The sequence below is a fragment of the Myxocyprinus asiaticus genome, chromosome 19 (genome assembly GCF_019703515.2).
Source record: "Myxocyprinus asiaticus isolate MX2 ecotype Aquarium Trade chromosome 19, UBuf_Myxa_2, whole genome shotgun sequence".
Taxonomy (NCBI): domain Eukaryota; kingdom Metazoa; phylum Chordata; class Actinopteri; order Cypriniformes; family Catostomidae; genus Myxocyprinus; species Myxocyprinus asiaticus.
In genome coordinates, this window is record NC_059362.1 from 40,296,930 (window position 1) to 40,313,255 (window position 16,326).

The 16,326-nt window shown below is 38.0% G+C and overlaps 1 protein-coding gene across 1 annotated transcript in view; it reads right to left on the reverse strand.

Annotated features, from left to right (window-relative positions):
* LOC127410249 (discoidin, CUB and LCCL domain-containing protein 1-like) overlaps window positions 1-16,326 on the reverse strand; it is a 57,199-nt gene that overhangs the window by 21,956 nt on the left and 18,917 nt on the right. The window contains exons 4-6 of the mRNA XM_051645413.1: window positions 15,799-15,850; window positions 10,447-10,519; window positions 326-459 (exon numbers count right to left, since the gene is read on the reverse strand). Coding sequence (XP_051501373.1) covers window positions 326-459; window positions 10,447-10,519; window positions 15,799-15,850 — 259 coding nt within the window. The remainder of the gene's footprint in view (window positions 1-325; window positions 460-10,446; window positions 10,520-15,798; window positions 15,851-16,326) is intronic.

The window sequence follows — 16,326 nt, forward strand, 5'->3', positions numbered from 1 at the left end:
TATCCTTAAATAAAAGAGTTTTTTGCATGATCAGTCATATTTTCAAAATCAATACCAAAATTTAATAATTTCTGCCAGGGTATGCAAACTTTTGAGCACAACTGTATATCTTAATATTTATATATTTGCTCTAGTCTTCAAAAATGTCTTAAAATATAGGTTTTTTTCAATCAGTGGAACTAACATTGCAACCAAGCAGATAACTGTCTACAAACTAATGTTATTAAAATAAAAATATTTATGATAAGCTCATAGCATATATAAAATCTAAAGCTTCTAGTCTCTATCTTTCAGAAAGACCACAGAAACCACAGCAATAACTCACTCTTTAGACTGGATACCATTTGCTCTGACAGACGGGTAGTGACTGAGCCCTTTGCGCTCCTCCACTGTGACTGGTCCTCCAAACTGGTCCATAATGACTCCTGCATGCACCGCTGCTTTACACAGAACTGATGTCTGAAATTAAAAGTGGAGACAACACTCAGACACACTAACAAAGGGACAGAGAGAGAGGACAAAGAATAGAGCATAAACAAAAGCCCAGCAAGACTAACATTTTCACGCATACACAACTTTCTTTCGATAAATATTCCAGCACTAAAAAGAAAAAAAAAAAACATTTACTGCAGAAGCTACATACCTTCACAAACAAAGTACTATAGTATACTATGGTACATTTTATAACATGATAATACTATGGTACTGTGATATTTAAGATGGTAATAATTATCATATTTAAGTACTATGTACTATGCACTGAAAAAATGCTTTAAATTTACATGATTTAATCATGTACATTGGTTCCACATGAATCAATTAAGTTGCATCAACATATTTTTTCCTCTTGGTTTAGCTCATTCGTCCTTTGTCAGGAATCATAATATGTTCACATAATTTCAACAATAGAATAAAGCTATTTTTAAATGACACAATTACGGTAAGTAGCCTCAAAGTGATTTTATATGAGTCCCTAACATGATTCATTTCCACAGTTTTACATTAAGTCAGAACTGTGACACAAATTAGTATGTTGTAATGTTATGCTAGTTAGCTAACTTTTAGCTAGCAATCACATACATTAACATGCTTAATGCTAAGTATTTTCATGGCACTCCAGGTACTTCAAATCTAAAACATGGTATTGCAATAATAAATGTTAACAACAACAAAAAAAGAAGGTATTACCATGGTCATTTTTGGCACTTTTGTGTTAGTGTAAGGATTTGATAGGCACTGTGCAAACCCAAAGGACAGACCAACAAACAACTCAACACTGGATTCAAACACTTCATTCCTGCCATTTTAGCCAAGAGGTCATTTCACAAATGACAGTTGTGAAATGTTGTGAGCACACTCTCCGTTGCCATAATATGCTGCTAGAACCCTGCTAGCATAGGCATTCAATTAAATTTGCTCTGGCATTTCATAACTGCAGAGACAGGCCTCTATTAACCATAACTATGCATTTTTTTTCTTCCAACATAGATTAATTTACAATTTCTGAGTGAGAAGGGCTTTATAATTTAATTTGAAGGTAACGATTACAGTAATTGCAGCAGCCAGTAGAAATGCTTAGCATTCCTCAGCTACCACCACTAATGCTAGTGCTATGTCAGAGTAAATGCCTTCACATGGGCAATCCTTTAAAAATTTATTTTTAACAGGCTGGGTCAGGTAAAATAGCCATGACAGGACAAATGGTCTTTCAACACAATGACTTCCTTACATGTCATTTAAAACGTTAGTACAATTTGAGTGTACAATGAATAACTCTAAAGGAATAGTTCATGCAAAAATGTAGCTTTAAACTTGAAGCGTCAAGATGCATCATCGGTTCTCGCGTGTCTCAAACAATCGCGACACACCAAGTTCGAATATGTGGTAGTGTGAATGAGATTTGAGATAAGCTTTGGCAGAGGGGAAGATTTTCAGTAAATAACAACTTAAAGATGGGGCTTTTCCTCAAACAAAGCTGATGACTTCAGAAGACTTGGAATATGGCACTCAAGTCGTACAAACTACTTTTATAGTACTTTCATGCTGCCTTTTGTCGTTTTTGGAGCTTGCAGGACCTGATCTCTGTCAGCTTCTACTGTATGGAAAATAATAGTTGTGAGTTTGGAGCGACATGACTGTGTATTTATGATGCTAGAATTGTTGTTTTTTCAGTTGAACTACTCCGTTAAGCTATAATGCAAGTGGGAGTAGCTGAATCAAAGAACTGCTACAGACTTCATTCATATCAAGTCATTAATTGCAGAAAAGTTTACAATTCATGTCTGGACTGTGGCAAAGGAAAGTGTTTACAGTCTCTGGTGTGGTTTATGTTTTGCACTGAGTCCATCATTAGCTAGATGTGAATGATTACACTGACGAGTTAACAGAAGAGGTATTTTGTCTTATTATCAGCAGAAATAGCTGCTCTGCATTTAGACTGAGATGCTTCATTAACCTGAACATGTCTCCTCCAGTCAGGACCATAAATACAGCCCTAATATATCTGCCCTACTTGAAGTCTCTCTGTCTTAGTGTCTACCTCTAATTTATGACTTTGCAATAACTAAATTTCGAGATTTTCTGAAGAAACAAGCTCAACAAGCTGCACACTTTGAGGTATCATTCATTACTTTGTAGCACAAATTGTGCAGGACGAGCTATGCATCAATGTTTAAAAGGAATGTTCCAGGTTCAGTATAACTTAAGCTCAATCAACAGCATTTGTGGCATAATGATGATTACCACAAAAAATGTAAACTCGTCCCTCATTAATAAAAAAAAAAAGCTTACAGTAAGGCACTAACAATGGAAGTGAATGGGGCCAGTCCATAAACATTCCAATGGAAGTGAAAGGACCAGTCCATAAACATTATATAACACACAGTTTCAAAAGTATAGCGACAAGACGTCAACATTGTACATGTTAACAGGACTTTAGTGTGATAAAATCAGGTATTTACTGTTGTTACAGCTTTTAATATATTACAGTGTTTATGCCATTACATTGTCATGACAATGAAGTTGTAATACTGGATATAACTTAACACAGATAAGGTTAGTAAGCCATTTTCGGACACTAAAATCATGTTAACATGTATAACGTTTACATCTTGTGGCTATACCTTTGAAACGGTGTATTTTAATGTTTATGGACTGGCCTCTTTTACTTCCATTGTAAGTCTTACTGTAACCATGTTTTTTGGACTTTTTTAAAATAAATGAGGGAGTCCAAATTATTTTTTGTGGTAATCAACATTATGCCACAAATGCTGTTGATTAAGCTTAACTTGAGCTGAACCCAGAACATTCAACGTTTTTCTGTCGATTTGTTTACTTGAGTACTTATTTGTTTATTAACTGACTCTACTGGATCACTGTCATTCAGACTTAGCTATTTATGCAAAGGTCCACATAAAGACGGTTAAGAATGAGGATGTCAAGTTTGCATAATGACTAGTTACACAATTGCATAATTCACTAGTTTGAGTAGACGAAACAGTCAAATCTTATCACTGCAGGAGGGGCCACAGATCTTTCCAACTGTAAATGCATAAGCTTTACATAAGAATAACTTTAATCTCTAACCTTCCTGTTGACAACAAATGCATATTATTTCCCATTACCTGACTGCAGAAGGCAATAATGCTGTATTGTGATGCTTTTATATATTCAAGGGCCATTCTGAGAAAGGACTGTCTCTAAATATCTAAATACACTGATCAGCCACAACATTAAAACCACTGACAGGTAAAGTGAATAACATTTATTATCTCATTACAATGGCACCTGTCAAGGGGTGGGATATATGAGGCAGCAAGTGAACAGTCAGTTCTTGAAGTTCTTCAAGGGCCAAATTGTGATGGCTAGACGACTGGGTCAGAACATCTCCAAAATGGCAGGTCTTGTGGGGTGTTCCCAGTATGCAGTGGTTAGTACCTTCCAAAAGTTGTCCAAGGTAGGAAAACCGGTGAACCGGCGACAGGGTCATGGGTGCCCAAGGCTCATTGATGCGCATGGGGAGCGAAGGCTAGCACGTCTGGTCTGATCCCACAGAAGAGCTACTGTAGCACAAATTGATGAAAAACGTAATGCTGGCCATGATAGAAAGGTGTCAGAACACACAGTGCATCGCAGCTTGCTGTGTATGGGGCTGCGTAGCCGCAAAACGGTCAGAGTGCCCATGCTGACCCCTGTCCACCACCGCTGAAAGCGCCTACAATGGGCACGTGAGTGTCAGAACTGGACCATAGAGCAATGGAAGGTGGCCTGGTCTGATGAATCACGTTTTCTTTTAGATCATGTCGACTGCCTGGTGTGTGCGTCGTTTACCTGGGGAAGAGATGGCAGCAGGATGCACTATGGGAAGAAGGCAGGCCGGCGGAGGCAGTGTGATGCTCTGGACAATGTTCTGCTGGGAAACCTTGGGTCCTGGCATTCATGTGGATGTTACTTTGACATGTACCACCTACCTAAAGATTGTTGCAGACCACATACACCCCTTCATGGCAACGGTATTCCCTGATGGTAGTGGACTCTTTCAGCAGGATAATGCACCTTGCCACACTGCAAAAATTGTTCAGGAATGGTTTGAGAAACATGGCAAAGAGTTCAAGGTGTTGACTTGGCCTGCAAATTCCCCAGATCTCAATCCGACTGAGCATCTATGGTATGTGCTGGATCCATGGAGGCCCCACCTTGCAACTTACAGGACTTGAAGGATCTGCTGCTAACGTCTTGGTGCCAGATACCACAGGACACCTTCAGAGGGCTTGTGGAGTCCATGCCTCGATGGGTCAGAGCTGTTTTGGCGGCACGAGTGGGACCTACACGAGGTGGTTTTAATGTTGTGGCTGATCGGTGTACAGTATATTCTCTAAATATATAATCTCCTCACTCTACAATTTCTTTCAATCTACATTATAAGACGTAATAGGTACAGTGCATCCGGAGAGTATTCACAGCGCTTCACTTTTTCCACATTTTGTTATGTTACAGCCTTATTCCAAAATGGATTAAATTAATTATTTTCCTCAAAATTCTACAAACAATACCCCATAATGACAACATGAAAGAAGTTTGTTTGAAATCTTTGCAAATTTATTAAAAATAAAAACCGAAAAAAATCACATGTACATAAGTATTCACAGCCTTTGCTCAATACTTTGTTGAAGCACCTTTGGCACCAATTACAGCCTCAAGTCTTTCTGAGTATGATGCTACAAGCTTGGCACACCTATTTTTGGGCAGTTTCTCCCATTCTTCTTTGCAGGACCTCTCAAGCTCCATCAGGTTGGATGGGAAGCGTCGGTGCACAGCCATTTTCAGATCTCTCCAGAGATGTTCAATCGGGTTCAAGTCTGGGCTCTGGCTGGGCCACTCAAGGACATTCACAGAGTTGTCCCATAGCCACTCCTTTGTTATCTTGGCTATGTGCTTAGGGTCGTTGTCCTGTTGGAAGATGAACCTTCGCCCCAGTCTGAGGTCCAGAGCGCTCTGGAGCAGGTTTTCATCAAGGATGTCCCTGTACATTGCTGCATTCATCTTTCCCTCGATCCTGACTAGTCTCCCAGTTCCTGCCGCTGAAAAACATCCCCACAGCATGATGCTGCCACCACCATGCTTCACTGTAGGGATGGTATTGGCCAAGTGATGAGCAGTGCCTGGTTTCCTCCAGACATGACGTTTGCCATTCAGGCCAAAGAGTTCAATCTTTGTTTCATCAGACCAGAGAATTTTGTTTCTCATGGTCTGAGAGTCCTCCGGGCGGGCTGTCATGTGCCTTTTACTGAGGAGTGGCTTCCGTCTTGCCACTCTACCACACAGGCCTGATTGGTGGAGTGCTGCAGAGATGGTTGTTCTTCTCGAAGGTTCTCCTCTCTCCACAGAGAAACGCTGGAGCTCTGTCAGAGTGACCATCGGGTTCTTGGTCACCTACCTGACTAAGGCCCTTCTCCCCCGACTGCTCAGTTTGGCCGGGCGGCCAGCTCTAGGAAGAGTCCTGGTGGTTCCAAACTTCTTCCATTTATGGATGGAGCCCACTGTGCTCATTGGGACCTTCAATGCTGCAGAAATTTTTCTGTACCCTTCCCCAGATCTGTGCCTCGATACAATCCTGTCTTGGAGGTCTACAGACAATTCCTTGGACTTCATGGCTTGGTTTGTGCTCTGACATGCACTGTTAACTGTGGGACCTTATATAGACAGGTGTGTGCCTTTCCAAATCATGTCCAATCAACTGAATTTATCACAGGTGGACTCCAATCAAGTTGTAGAAACATCTCAAGGATGATCAGTGGAAACAGGATGCACCTAAGCTCAATTTTGAGTGTCATGGCAAAGGCTGTGAATACTTATGTACATGTGATTTTTTTCGTTTTTTATTTTTAATAAATTTGCAAAGATTTCAAACAAACTTCTTTCACGTTGTCATTATGGGAAATTGTTTGTAGAATTTTGAGGAAAATAATTAATTTAATCCATTTTGGAATAAGGCTGTAACATAACAAAATGTGGAAAACGTGAAGCGCTGTGAATACTTTCCGGATGCACTGTAACAATAACAAGATTAGCGACATCATGCCTCACTCTTTGGGAATTCCGTTTCATTGGTTTGAATGGAGGAGACTGGTACAAACTGTGAAAGCTGGTTTCATTCACAGAGTGTACTGAAGTATTGACAAACCTAGAGCTGAGATTAAGAAGGCAAAATAATGACTACATTTGTGCATGAATGGCTTTGGTGGGCAGATCCACACCCTCACTGCAGAGGCATTATCTGTCTTTAATCCCAGAGTCCTCTGCTCCACCTGATCTGCACAAAAGCCAATGTGAGGTAATCAATCGCTCTGCCCCTCTCTAAAGCCCTCCACGCTCGCATATCAAAGCAGACAGCAGTGGGGGTGGAAATGTGTCCCCTTGCCTTTTATTGTTAGTTAAGGCCATGTTGTGTGTGTTGAGCCTGAAGCCGTTGTCTTGAACCTGTTGTCTTTGTTGTGCATGCACACAAACAAAATCTGTGATCCATTATCTATGTTAGAGAAAGTTCCCTCCACCATCACTTGCGTGTGTGTGTGGAAATGTATCATGAGTAAATTACAATACTGACAGACAGTCACGCTCTGAAAGACTGAATACTGATACCATCTTTTCCCAGATTCAGAACCTGCATGATGCAGTAAATGCAGATCAACAGCACGTTACACAGAAATGGATGACAATTGAGGCCTCCGTTTTAACATGGAATACAACAAGGTGAATTAAAAAGACAGAAAGTTCGAAAACAGAGGCCATTCTAATTACAGCCTGTTGCATCAGCTGTTTCTTTCTTTTTTATGCTATTTTGTCTATTTCCATGTTATTTACTGAAAAAAAAAAAACATTAATCAACATACATTGATAGCAAATATTTCCATTTATATTGTTACTTTTTAAACACATTGATCTAGCCATTTCTTTATATTGCGTATTTTCAGTATTTTGTACATTTCTCTATATGTTGTTAATTTTTAGTTTTAAACTATTGCTAAACTATAATTATTTTAATTGTAAACTATAACAAACTATTATCTTTGTTTTAGATCATAACTACATAAGCTTTAGTTATGCATTATTGCTAAACTATTATTGATTTAGTTGTAAACTACTAAAATTACGATCTGTATGTTTAGATCATAACTACATTATTTGTAGTTATAAGCCATTGCTAAACTGTTATTGATTTAGTTTTAAACTATTACAAAAACTGCTATGTCATTTTTAGTTAAACACTATTGCTAAACTATTATTGTTTTAATTGTAAACTACTAAAACTATTATCTGTAAGTTTTTAGATCATAACTACGTCATTTTTAGTTATACACTTTTGCTAAACTATTATTATTTTAGTTGTAAACTATTACTAAGACTACAATCTGTTTTTACATCATTACTATGCGAATGTTTAGTTACACATGATTACTAAACTATTATTATTTTTGTAAACTATAACTAAATCTACCATCTGTACGTTTATATCATGTACGTTTATTTGTAGTTATAAGCTTTTGCTAAGCTGTTATTGATTTGGTTGGAAACTACTACAAAAACTACAAACTGTATGTTTCTAGATCATAACTACAGAATTTTATATACACAATTTCTAAACTATTATAATTGTAGTTATAAATTTATAGCACAATCTTTATATTTCTTGTACATACCAATTTCTGTATATTACATAATTGTCACTTCGCATTTCTCTGTATGTATTGTCAATTACACTAAACTATTACTTTTTAGTTACAAACTAATACTATAACTACGAACTGTATTTTTATTGTATATAGCAATTTCTGTAAATCATTGATTCCCAGCTGGGGGTACACATACCCAGGGGGTACGTAAGCAGGTTCCAGGTGGTGCGTGAAAATAATTGGATTTTGCCATGTTGAACCTAACAAAATCACATGTATGGCTTCAAGTAAAAATAATAAAATTAAGGATGGATAAAAATATTGTTTTTTTCAGTTAATTGCGATCTTCATTTGAACAATCCCGATATCGATCTTTTAATCTATGGGAAGTTTGCCATGGATCTTTTCATTGCATGTTGAGAGTATAAGTTTGGTTTGACTTGACCCGTGCAATGTGTGTCCAAAAATTTGATCCACGCAATCCATTCGTCATTGAAAGTTTCTTTTTATACCATTTCTGCTGTATTCAGTTTGTTGATCAAAAACAACAAAAAAGAAACATTAATTCTAATCAAACATTGCAGGGATGTGCTAAACAAACCATGCACATTCTCTCTACATGTGCTCACTGTTCTCAACTGGCGCTGATAGTCTTAAAGAGTACCAGTAACAGTACCATTTTAGCTCTTGTTTTACATATCAGTGCAAATACTTATAAATAGTACAAATTATGCATGTAAACAATAAACATGTAATAAGACATGCATGTAATATATTATATGCAATTTCAAGACATCATATTTACTGAGGGAATGCATGGAATTTTTACACTTTTAAAAAGACCAAAGCAATGAAAAACTAATGATGAAATACAATTTGTAAAATTAATATTTTGTAATGTTTTTAAACAGCATAGCTAAGAGATAACTGTTTCATATTTAAGAAAAATGGACATTATAACTAAAATACACCTGAAATATAATTGATTATTATCATTAATAATAATCATCACTATTATTAATCATTAATAAAAACAATATTAATAATTTGGTACACATTTTTGGTTGTGCTTCAGCCTTGGTAATGGTGAAATATATATATTTCAATATCTATACTGTATATTGTAAATTCTTAATTAAAAACTATCACTAAACCATTAATATTGTAGTTAAGCTATCAGATATTTTTGCTGCTGCAGTACAACAATTTCCCTTCCCACAGTGATCAATAAAAATGTACACTTCTCTTGGTTTTTAAGAGGTTGAGATGTGCATTTGAAACAAAAAGATTAATGATTCAGTTCAAAAGACCCTTTCAATTTTTCTCACAAAATCAATGTAACCAGAATTTGGCGTGACACATATAAATGACTGACCAGCTTAGCTTTCACAAACAGGAAGAAATTTGGCCACAAAGCTACAGTCTTCAGAAACGGCTCTTAACTTCTTAAGTTAGGCCATAGCTCAAGCACATGATTCATTCCACACACAAACATGAAATTGGCTGTTACAACTCAGCCAATCTGTCTTGTAACCCAAAGATTCAACCCCAATTTACATAGAGGTATGCACAATTACATAAACGCCTTCCATTTATACTTTACTACCCACTAAGTGACCAGGGAGAACAATGGAGCTAGCACAAATGGTCTGTCACTGCATGTCCTCAGGCCGTCCCCACACACACACACACACACACACACACACACACACACACACACACACACACACACACACACACAGCTTTTGCTTCGCTCCCTCAGCTACGCACAAGCCCTGTCACAACAAATGCACGGCAGACAATGGGACAAGCCATTAGCACATTCCTCCCCCGACTTCTGGCCTGCTTAAACATTCTCAGTGAAGACCCCAGAGGCTTAAGCACCTGTGGGAAAATCTGCTTAGAGAAGCGGCTTTCCCTGGCCGCAGAGTCACGGCAGCATCCAAAACCTGTTAGGGAAGCATCCTGCCAAGAATCTGTGTCAAAGCACGTCGGCCTCGGTAATATACCCAATCACAGACATTTCTATCTGGACTGAATTATTTTCTTCATGGACCCCGCAGTTACAGAAGGAAAAGGACAATTTGCTCCATTTTTACAGAGGTTGTTTTACAGAGAAATGTTCGATTTGGACAGGATTAAAATAACAAAGTATGTTTGTAAAACATGAATGTACCCAACCTCCTGAGGGTAAACTAATCCCATTCAAATAAATCTATAGAATGAGCCGCGGTATGCCAGACGCACCTGAGCAAAACAATGGGACACTACTCACATGTCTGTAGCCAAGAGAAATGTCTCCAGACACGTCTCCCGTCACTGCGGCGCATCCAGCTGGACAGTACTTCCTACATGAAAAAAAAGAACAAAGCAACATATTTGATTAAAGCATGTCAGTTAATTATAGCTGGCATATCTGGAAGGATAATGACAAAAATCTAATGTTTTCGGAGTACAGCGGTTATAACCATTTGTGATGGAACGAGATACAAGTTCAGTTTCAAAAAAACTTAGTGAGCTGCCTTTCAATATGCTGCTTACATAAGCAGCTGCATTCATACAGAACGTGTTTTTGCATCCATCTGCGCAGTTTTTCATCTGTATTTCAATGTAAATATGCGCAAGATGGTAGGGTTGGGCGATATGGCTACAAAAATGTTCTCTCTATATATTTCAGCCAATTGACGATATTCTATATTAATCTCGATAATTATGTATTTGCTCTGAAATGGCTTAAAATATTTCAACCAAACCGCCATTGTAGTCAAGTAGATTAAAAATGAAGCATGAAGCAAAAATCTAGTTAAAAATAATTTGACATTTTATCCACATTTTTTAACTAAATGAACAAGAATAATTTTTTTTTTTTTCATTTATGCACCCATATACAATGATACCTAGCAACCTAATAAAAAGCATTATTTACCTTAATAAATTTTTACTAAAACATTTTTGTGAATTAACTTTATATGAATATAATGTAATACTGAATCATTATTGTGGGACCCAGTCAAGTTAATTATTATAATACTGAATAATTACTATTTTGAGGATTAGATTCACATAATAGTGATTATGTGTTTCTATCATATTTATTTCACTTAGAGCTTTTATTTGCAGAACACTGTAAGTGTCTGTAAGGGGGTTCAGTGGAAAGGAGGCGGCGAGAACCGGCTTAATAATATAAATAATAATTTAATAAATAACTTAAACAAAACACACAACCAAAAACACACAGTACAGCTGCCTGCAATTCTCTCTCTCCCGAACTGTCGTCCCCGGCCGCCTTTATCCCTCGCGCGCCCCATCAGGCTGATTGGGGACCGGGTGTGTCTCATTCCAGCCCGGCCCCGCCCTCCTCGGCTCTACACTGTCGTATTTGACAGTGTACAGTGTTACTTATGACTAATCTGGTAAGACGCTGTCATTTCCTTCTTTTCTGTGATACTGTGTTGTGTTTTTAGATTTTTATAATAACTTGTAGCGGTTACAAATGTTTGTAACTGCGTGATTGGGTGAAACGTTGCACTTTGTTTTCGCAATGCATATGAACCGCTCTGAGACTTCTGAAAACAGCATATCATGTGACGTCCTTGGTATCATTAGCCCCACATGTGCACACAGAGCAGCACGTCACCCATTCCCTCTGAAGAAATTCAGCATTTAAAAACTCGTATCAAGAAACTTGTGTACTGTTCTATTCATTGCACCACGTTTACCTTATTTTAGAGCAAGGACGCGTTCAGTCTGAACAGTGGTGGAAAGAGTACTGATTTTATTTTTTTTACTTAAGTAAAAGTACTGCTACTGAAGAAATAATTCACTTGAGTACAAGTAGAAGTACTGAGAAATATTATGACTCAACTAAGAGTAAATAAGTAGTTTGCTGATAAACTACTCAAGTAATTATGCTACAAGTTACTTTATGAAAATTATATTATATATAATATATATGCTTCCATTTTTAAAACACAAAAACAAATTTGTTCTTGAAAGAAATTGGTGCTTCCTTTCACCACGGATGAATTAATTTGATCAAAAATACTGCCAAAATCATTCATTGCAAATTATTATTATGTTTTGAAATAACTGTTTTAAGTGGTATTTATTCCATTTTTTTCTTTACCTGTGATGGTAAACATATACTGTGTCACCTATTCCTTACAAAAGCATTCTAAAGTGCTAATTTGGTACTTAGGAAAATTTTCTTATTATTAGAACAATTGAAAATGGTTGCGCTACCATGTGGAAATCACAATACAGTGGGTTTTTTTTTTTCCCCCATTTGCTGAGGTATTGAGTTCTTACAAGTTGCTTTACACTTGCAAGTCAAATTTTGGTTTTAAAAATAGGCAAAAAGAAACACATTTCTCCTGAAATTCTATTTTCATTGTAACTGAAACACATTCCTATGTCAGGTTTATTCTCATTCATGTATATCCAAGTATTTTGGCTATTAAGTTAACATACAGTACAAAACTAATATAATGCAATATCATAGAGGAGGAAATGTATCTCTCTTCTATGATATTGCAGCAATTATCCAGATATGGAATGACATTATTAAGCAAACTGTTATCAACTCCTACATGCCATCTGAATTATAGTTGTAATAATAAAGTCTTAATTAACATTATGGTTAACATATTGATATATTAAGTAAATTGTAGCAATTGGTTACATTGTTTTGTGATTTCTCATCCCTCCTTTATATAACATCCATCCCTTGCGCAGTTTTGGCCTCTAGCGGGTAAGGCTTTTCAGACAGATAAACAGCAGCACAGGGCAAGGAAGTACAGTACAGCACCGTGAGCGAGAGTGTTACCCGCTAGGTCAGTTTATTTTGAACAAGAGGGGTGAACGATTACGGAATTTAACGTGGGAGTACAATACCGAACTGATGTGGATTGATAGAAGCGGAGAGCCCATCTGTTCGTGATGGTGCAAGGAACCGGACGGCGGGAAAAAAAATAATGTTCAATGAAAAGTCAAAAGAAGATTGCAATGTATGTAATTGTAACTATATCAGAATCAGAATGAACTTTATTGCCAAGTGTGCTTACACATACAAGGAATTTGTCTTGGTGACAGGAGCTTCCAGTGTACAACAATACAAAAACAATACAAAAACAGCAGCAAGACACAGATAATAATAAAAAATAAAAATGATACACATACGTACAGACACACACATACATACATACACATACACATGGGTAGTGAAAATCTAATACAATCTGTTATGTACAGTGTAAATACAAATCTGTTATGAACAGTGCAAATATTTTTTTATTAATTTTTTTCAGAGGAATGAAATGGCAGAAGATGATGGATGTGTTGGATAAATATATGAAAGACTAAACTGTGTATTGCACATAGTTATTGCTCAATGGGGCAGTTTTAACTGTTCATGAGATGGATAGCCTGATGGGAAAAAACTGTTCCTGTGCCTGACGGTTCTGGTGCTCAGAGCTCTGAAGCGTCAGCCAGAAGGCAACAGTTCAAAAAGGTAGTGGGCAGGGTGAGTGTGGTCCAGAGTGATTTTTCCAGCCTTTTTCCTCACTCTGGAAGTGTATAGTTCTTGAAGGGGGGGCAGGGGGCAACCAATAATCCTCTCAGCAGTCCGAACTGTCCTTTGTATTCTTCTGATGTCTGATTTCGTAGCTGATCCAAACCAGACAGTTATTGAAGTGCAGAGGACAGACTCAATGACTGCCGAGTAGAACTGTATCAGCAGCGCCTGTGGCAGGTTGAATTTCCTCAGCTGGCGAAGGAAGTACAACCTCTGCTGGGCCTTTTTCACAATGGAGTCAATGTGGGTCTCCCACTTCAGCTCCTGTGAGATGGTAGTGCCCAGGAACCTGAATGACTCCACTGCTGCCACAGTGCTGTTTAGAATGGTGAGAGGAGTCAGTGTTGGAGTGTTCCTCCTAAAGTCCACAATCATCTCCACTGTTTTGAGCGGGTTCAGCTCAAGGTTGTTTTGACTGCACCAGACAGCCAGCTGTTTAACCTCCCTCTGTATGCAGACTCATCGTCATCTCGGATGAGGCCGATGACAGTGGTGTCGTCTGCAAACTTCAGGAGCTTGACAGGTGGGTCCTTGGCGATGCAGTCATTGGTGTAGAGGGAGAAGAGTAGTGGGGAGAGCACACATCCCTGGGGGGCACCAGTGCTGATTGTACAGGTGCTGAAAGTGAGTTTACTCTGTCTCACAAGCTGCTGCCTGTCCGTCAGGAAGCTGGTAATCCACTGACAGATAGACATGGAAACAGAGAGTTGGTGTAATTTATTCTGGAGTATAGCTGGGATGATGGTGTTGAAAGCCGAGTCCACAAAAAGGATCCTTGCATATGTCCCTGGTCTGTCCAGATGTTGCAGGATACGATGCAATCCCATGTTGACTGCATCATCCACAGACCTGTTTGCTCAATAAGCAAATTGAAGGGGATCTAGAAAGGGTCCGGTGATGTTCTTCAGGTGGGCCAACACCAGTCTCTCAAATGATTTCATGACCACAGACGTCAGGGCGACAGGTCTGTAGTCATTAAGTCCTGTGATTTTGGGATATTATTAATAAAACATGGGAACTTGTTGAGTGGGCATTTCTTGCCCCCATATTTTGAATTTTGGGGATATTTTTGTCAATTTCAGTGGCATTTTTGCCCCCGTTAATGTCCGACACTACTGGCATTGTATCTTTCTAAGCTATTTAAAAAGTTTGTTTCAGACATATAGTAGCAAGTAAACAAGATATCCCCACATATATGTCAAACTACATTGTGTTAATGTTTGACCCAGTTAAAACATTGCCTACCTTAAAAACAAGTGACATTTGATCAGTGGTTAAACGTGTTCAGACGGTTCCCTCGTACCTGAATGAATGGCTCCTTTCCAGAATAAAATGAAATATGCAGATGTTCTTGTATAGTGACAGGGCAGAATGTCTTGGAGAAGCTAGAGAAGAGAGGACACCGGCGGCAGTTTATGTAAGCTGCTGTGCTCATGATGCTTCTGTAATACACAGCGTGTTTTAGTTTATAAACAGATTTAGCGCTTATAACTTGCCGATTTCTTCTTCTCAAAAAGCTTCCCAAAAATTCAGAAATATTATGTATTGATTTGTACTTTGTAACTGTGGTGAAAAATAACTGTAGCGAAGTTGAATACTTTTTTATATTTTTAATCAACTCAAGTAAAAGTACTATTATTTATTTATACTTAAAAAGTATACAAATTTACTCAAGCACTGTAACGAGAGTAGTTGTAATTTGCTACTTTCCACCTCTGAGTCTGAATTCTGAACAAGTTTTTGCATACGTCCACGCTATTTATTAATTGTTTTTCTTTGTCCTTTCTTTGACCGTTGGTTCCCGTCTCACTGTTTTTTCAGTGTCTCATGCAGGACAGCAACATTTTTGGACACAGCGTCAAGTTAAAAAGAACTTCAACTTTTAAAAACACATGTAAAGTCACCTGTGTTCTGTTCTACTGTATTTGTTGTGCTGTGTCTAACGTTTTTAGCACAAGAACATACGTCAGATTTTTTCCACACTGGTATGTCCCGACAAAGGCTTACAGGCAAATACACACTCTCAGCCTCGCAAACACGCACACACACTCTTACCTGTACTTTGAAGCTGGGAAATGACTGCCTCTGTCCAAGCATGTCAGCAGCTCTGTGGAGGAAAGCAGGAGGCCACACAATGAGGGTAAAAATGGAGGAGAGGAGAAGTGTCTCCAATAGGAAACAGTGCTCCTGACTCAACAACAACAAGAACAACAGGACATGAGCTTCACAACAGGATGACAAACTGTTCAAATCCTGGGATGAACAAACACATCCCACTCATAAAGCCCACTCACAACAAAGACCAACGTGACAAGGTGGAAATGAAGTCACAGGCACATGAAGGGAGAGTTTGAAGGGGTCATATCATGAGGAATCAAAGTTTCCATCATCTTTTATGATAAAATAGCTTGATGTAATATGAAAACATCCTGTTATGTCCTACATATTCCAAAAAAACTTGACTGAAACAATGTTCAAAAATGCCTCGTTCAGAACCTCCCCAACTTTCTGATGCCAAATAAATATATTATCACAAGACAGTCCTTGATTACACGTCAATGATGCCTAGAAACTGATAAGAAA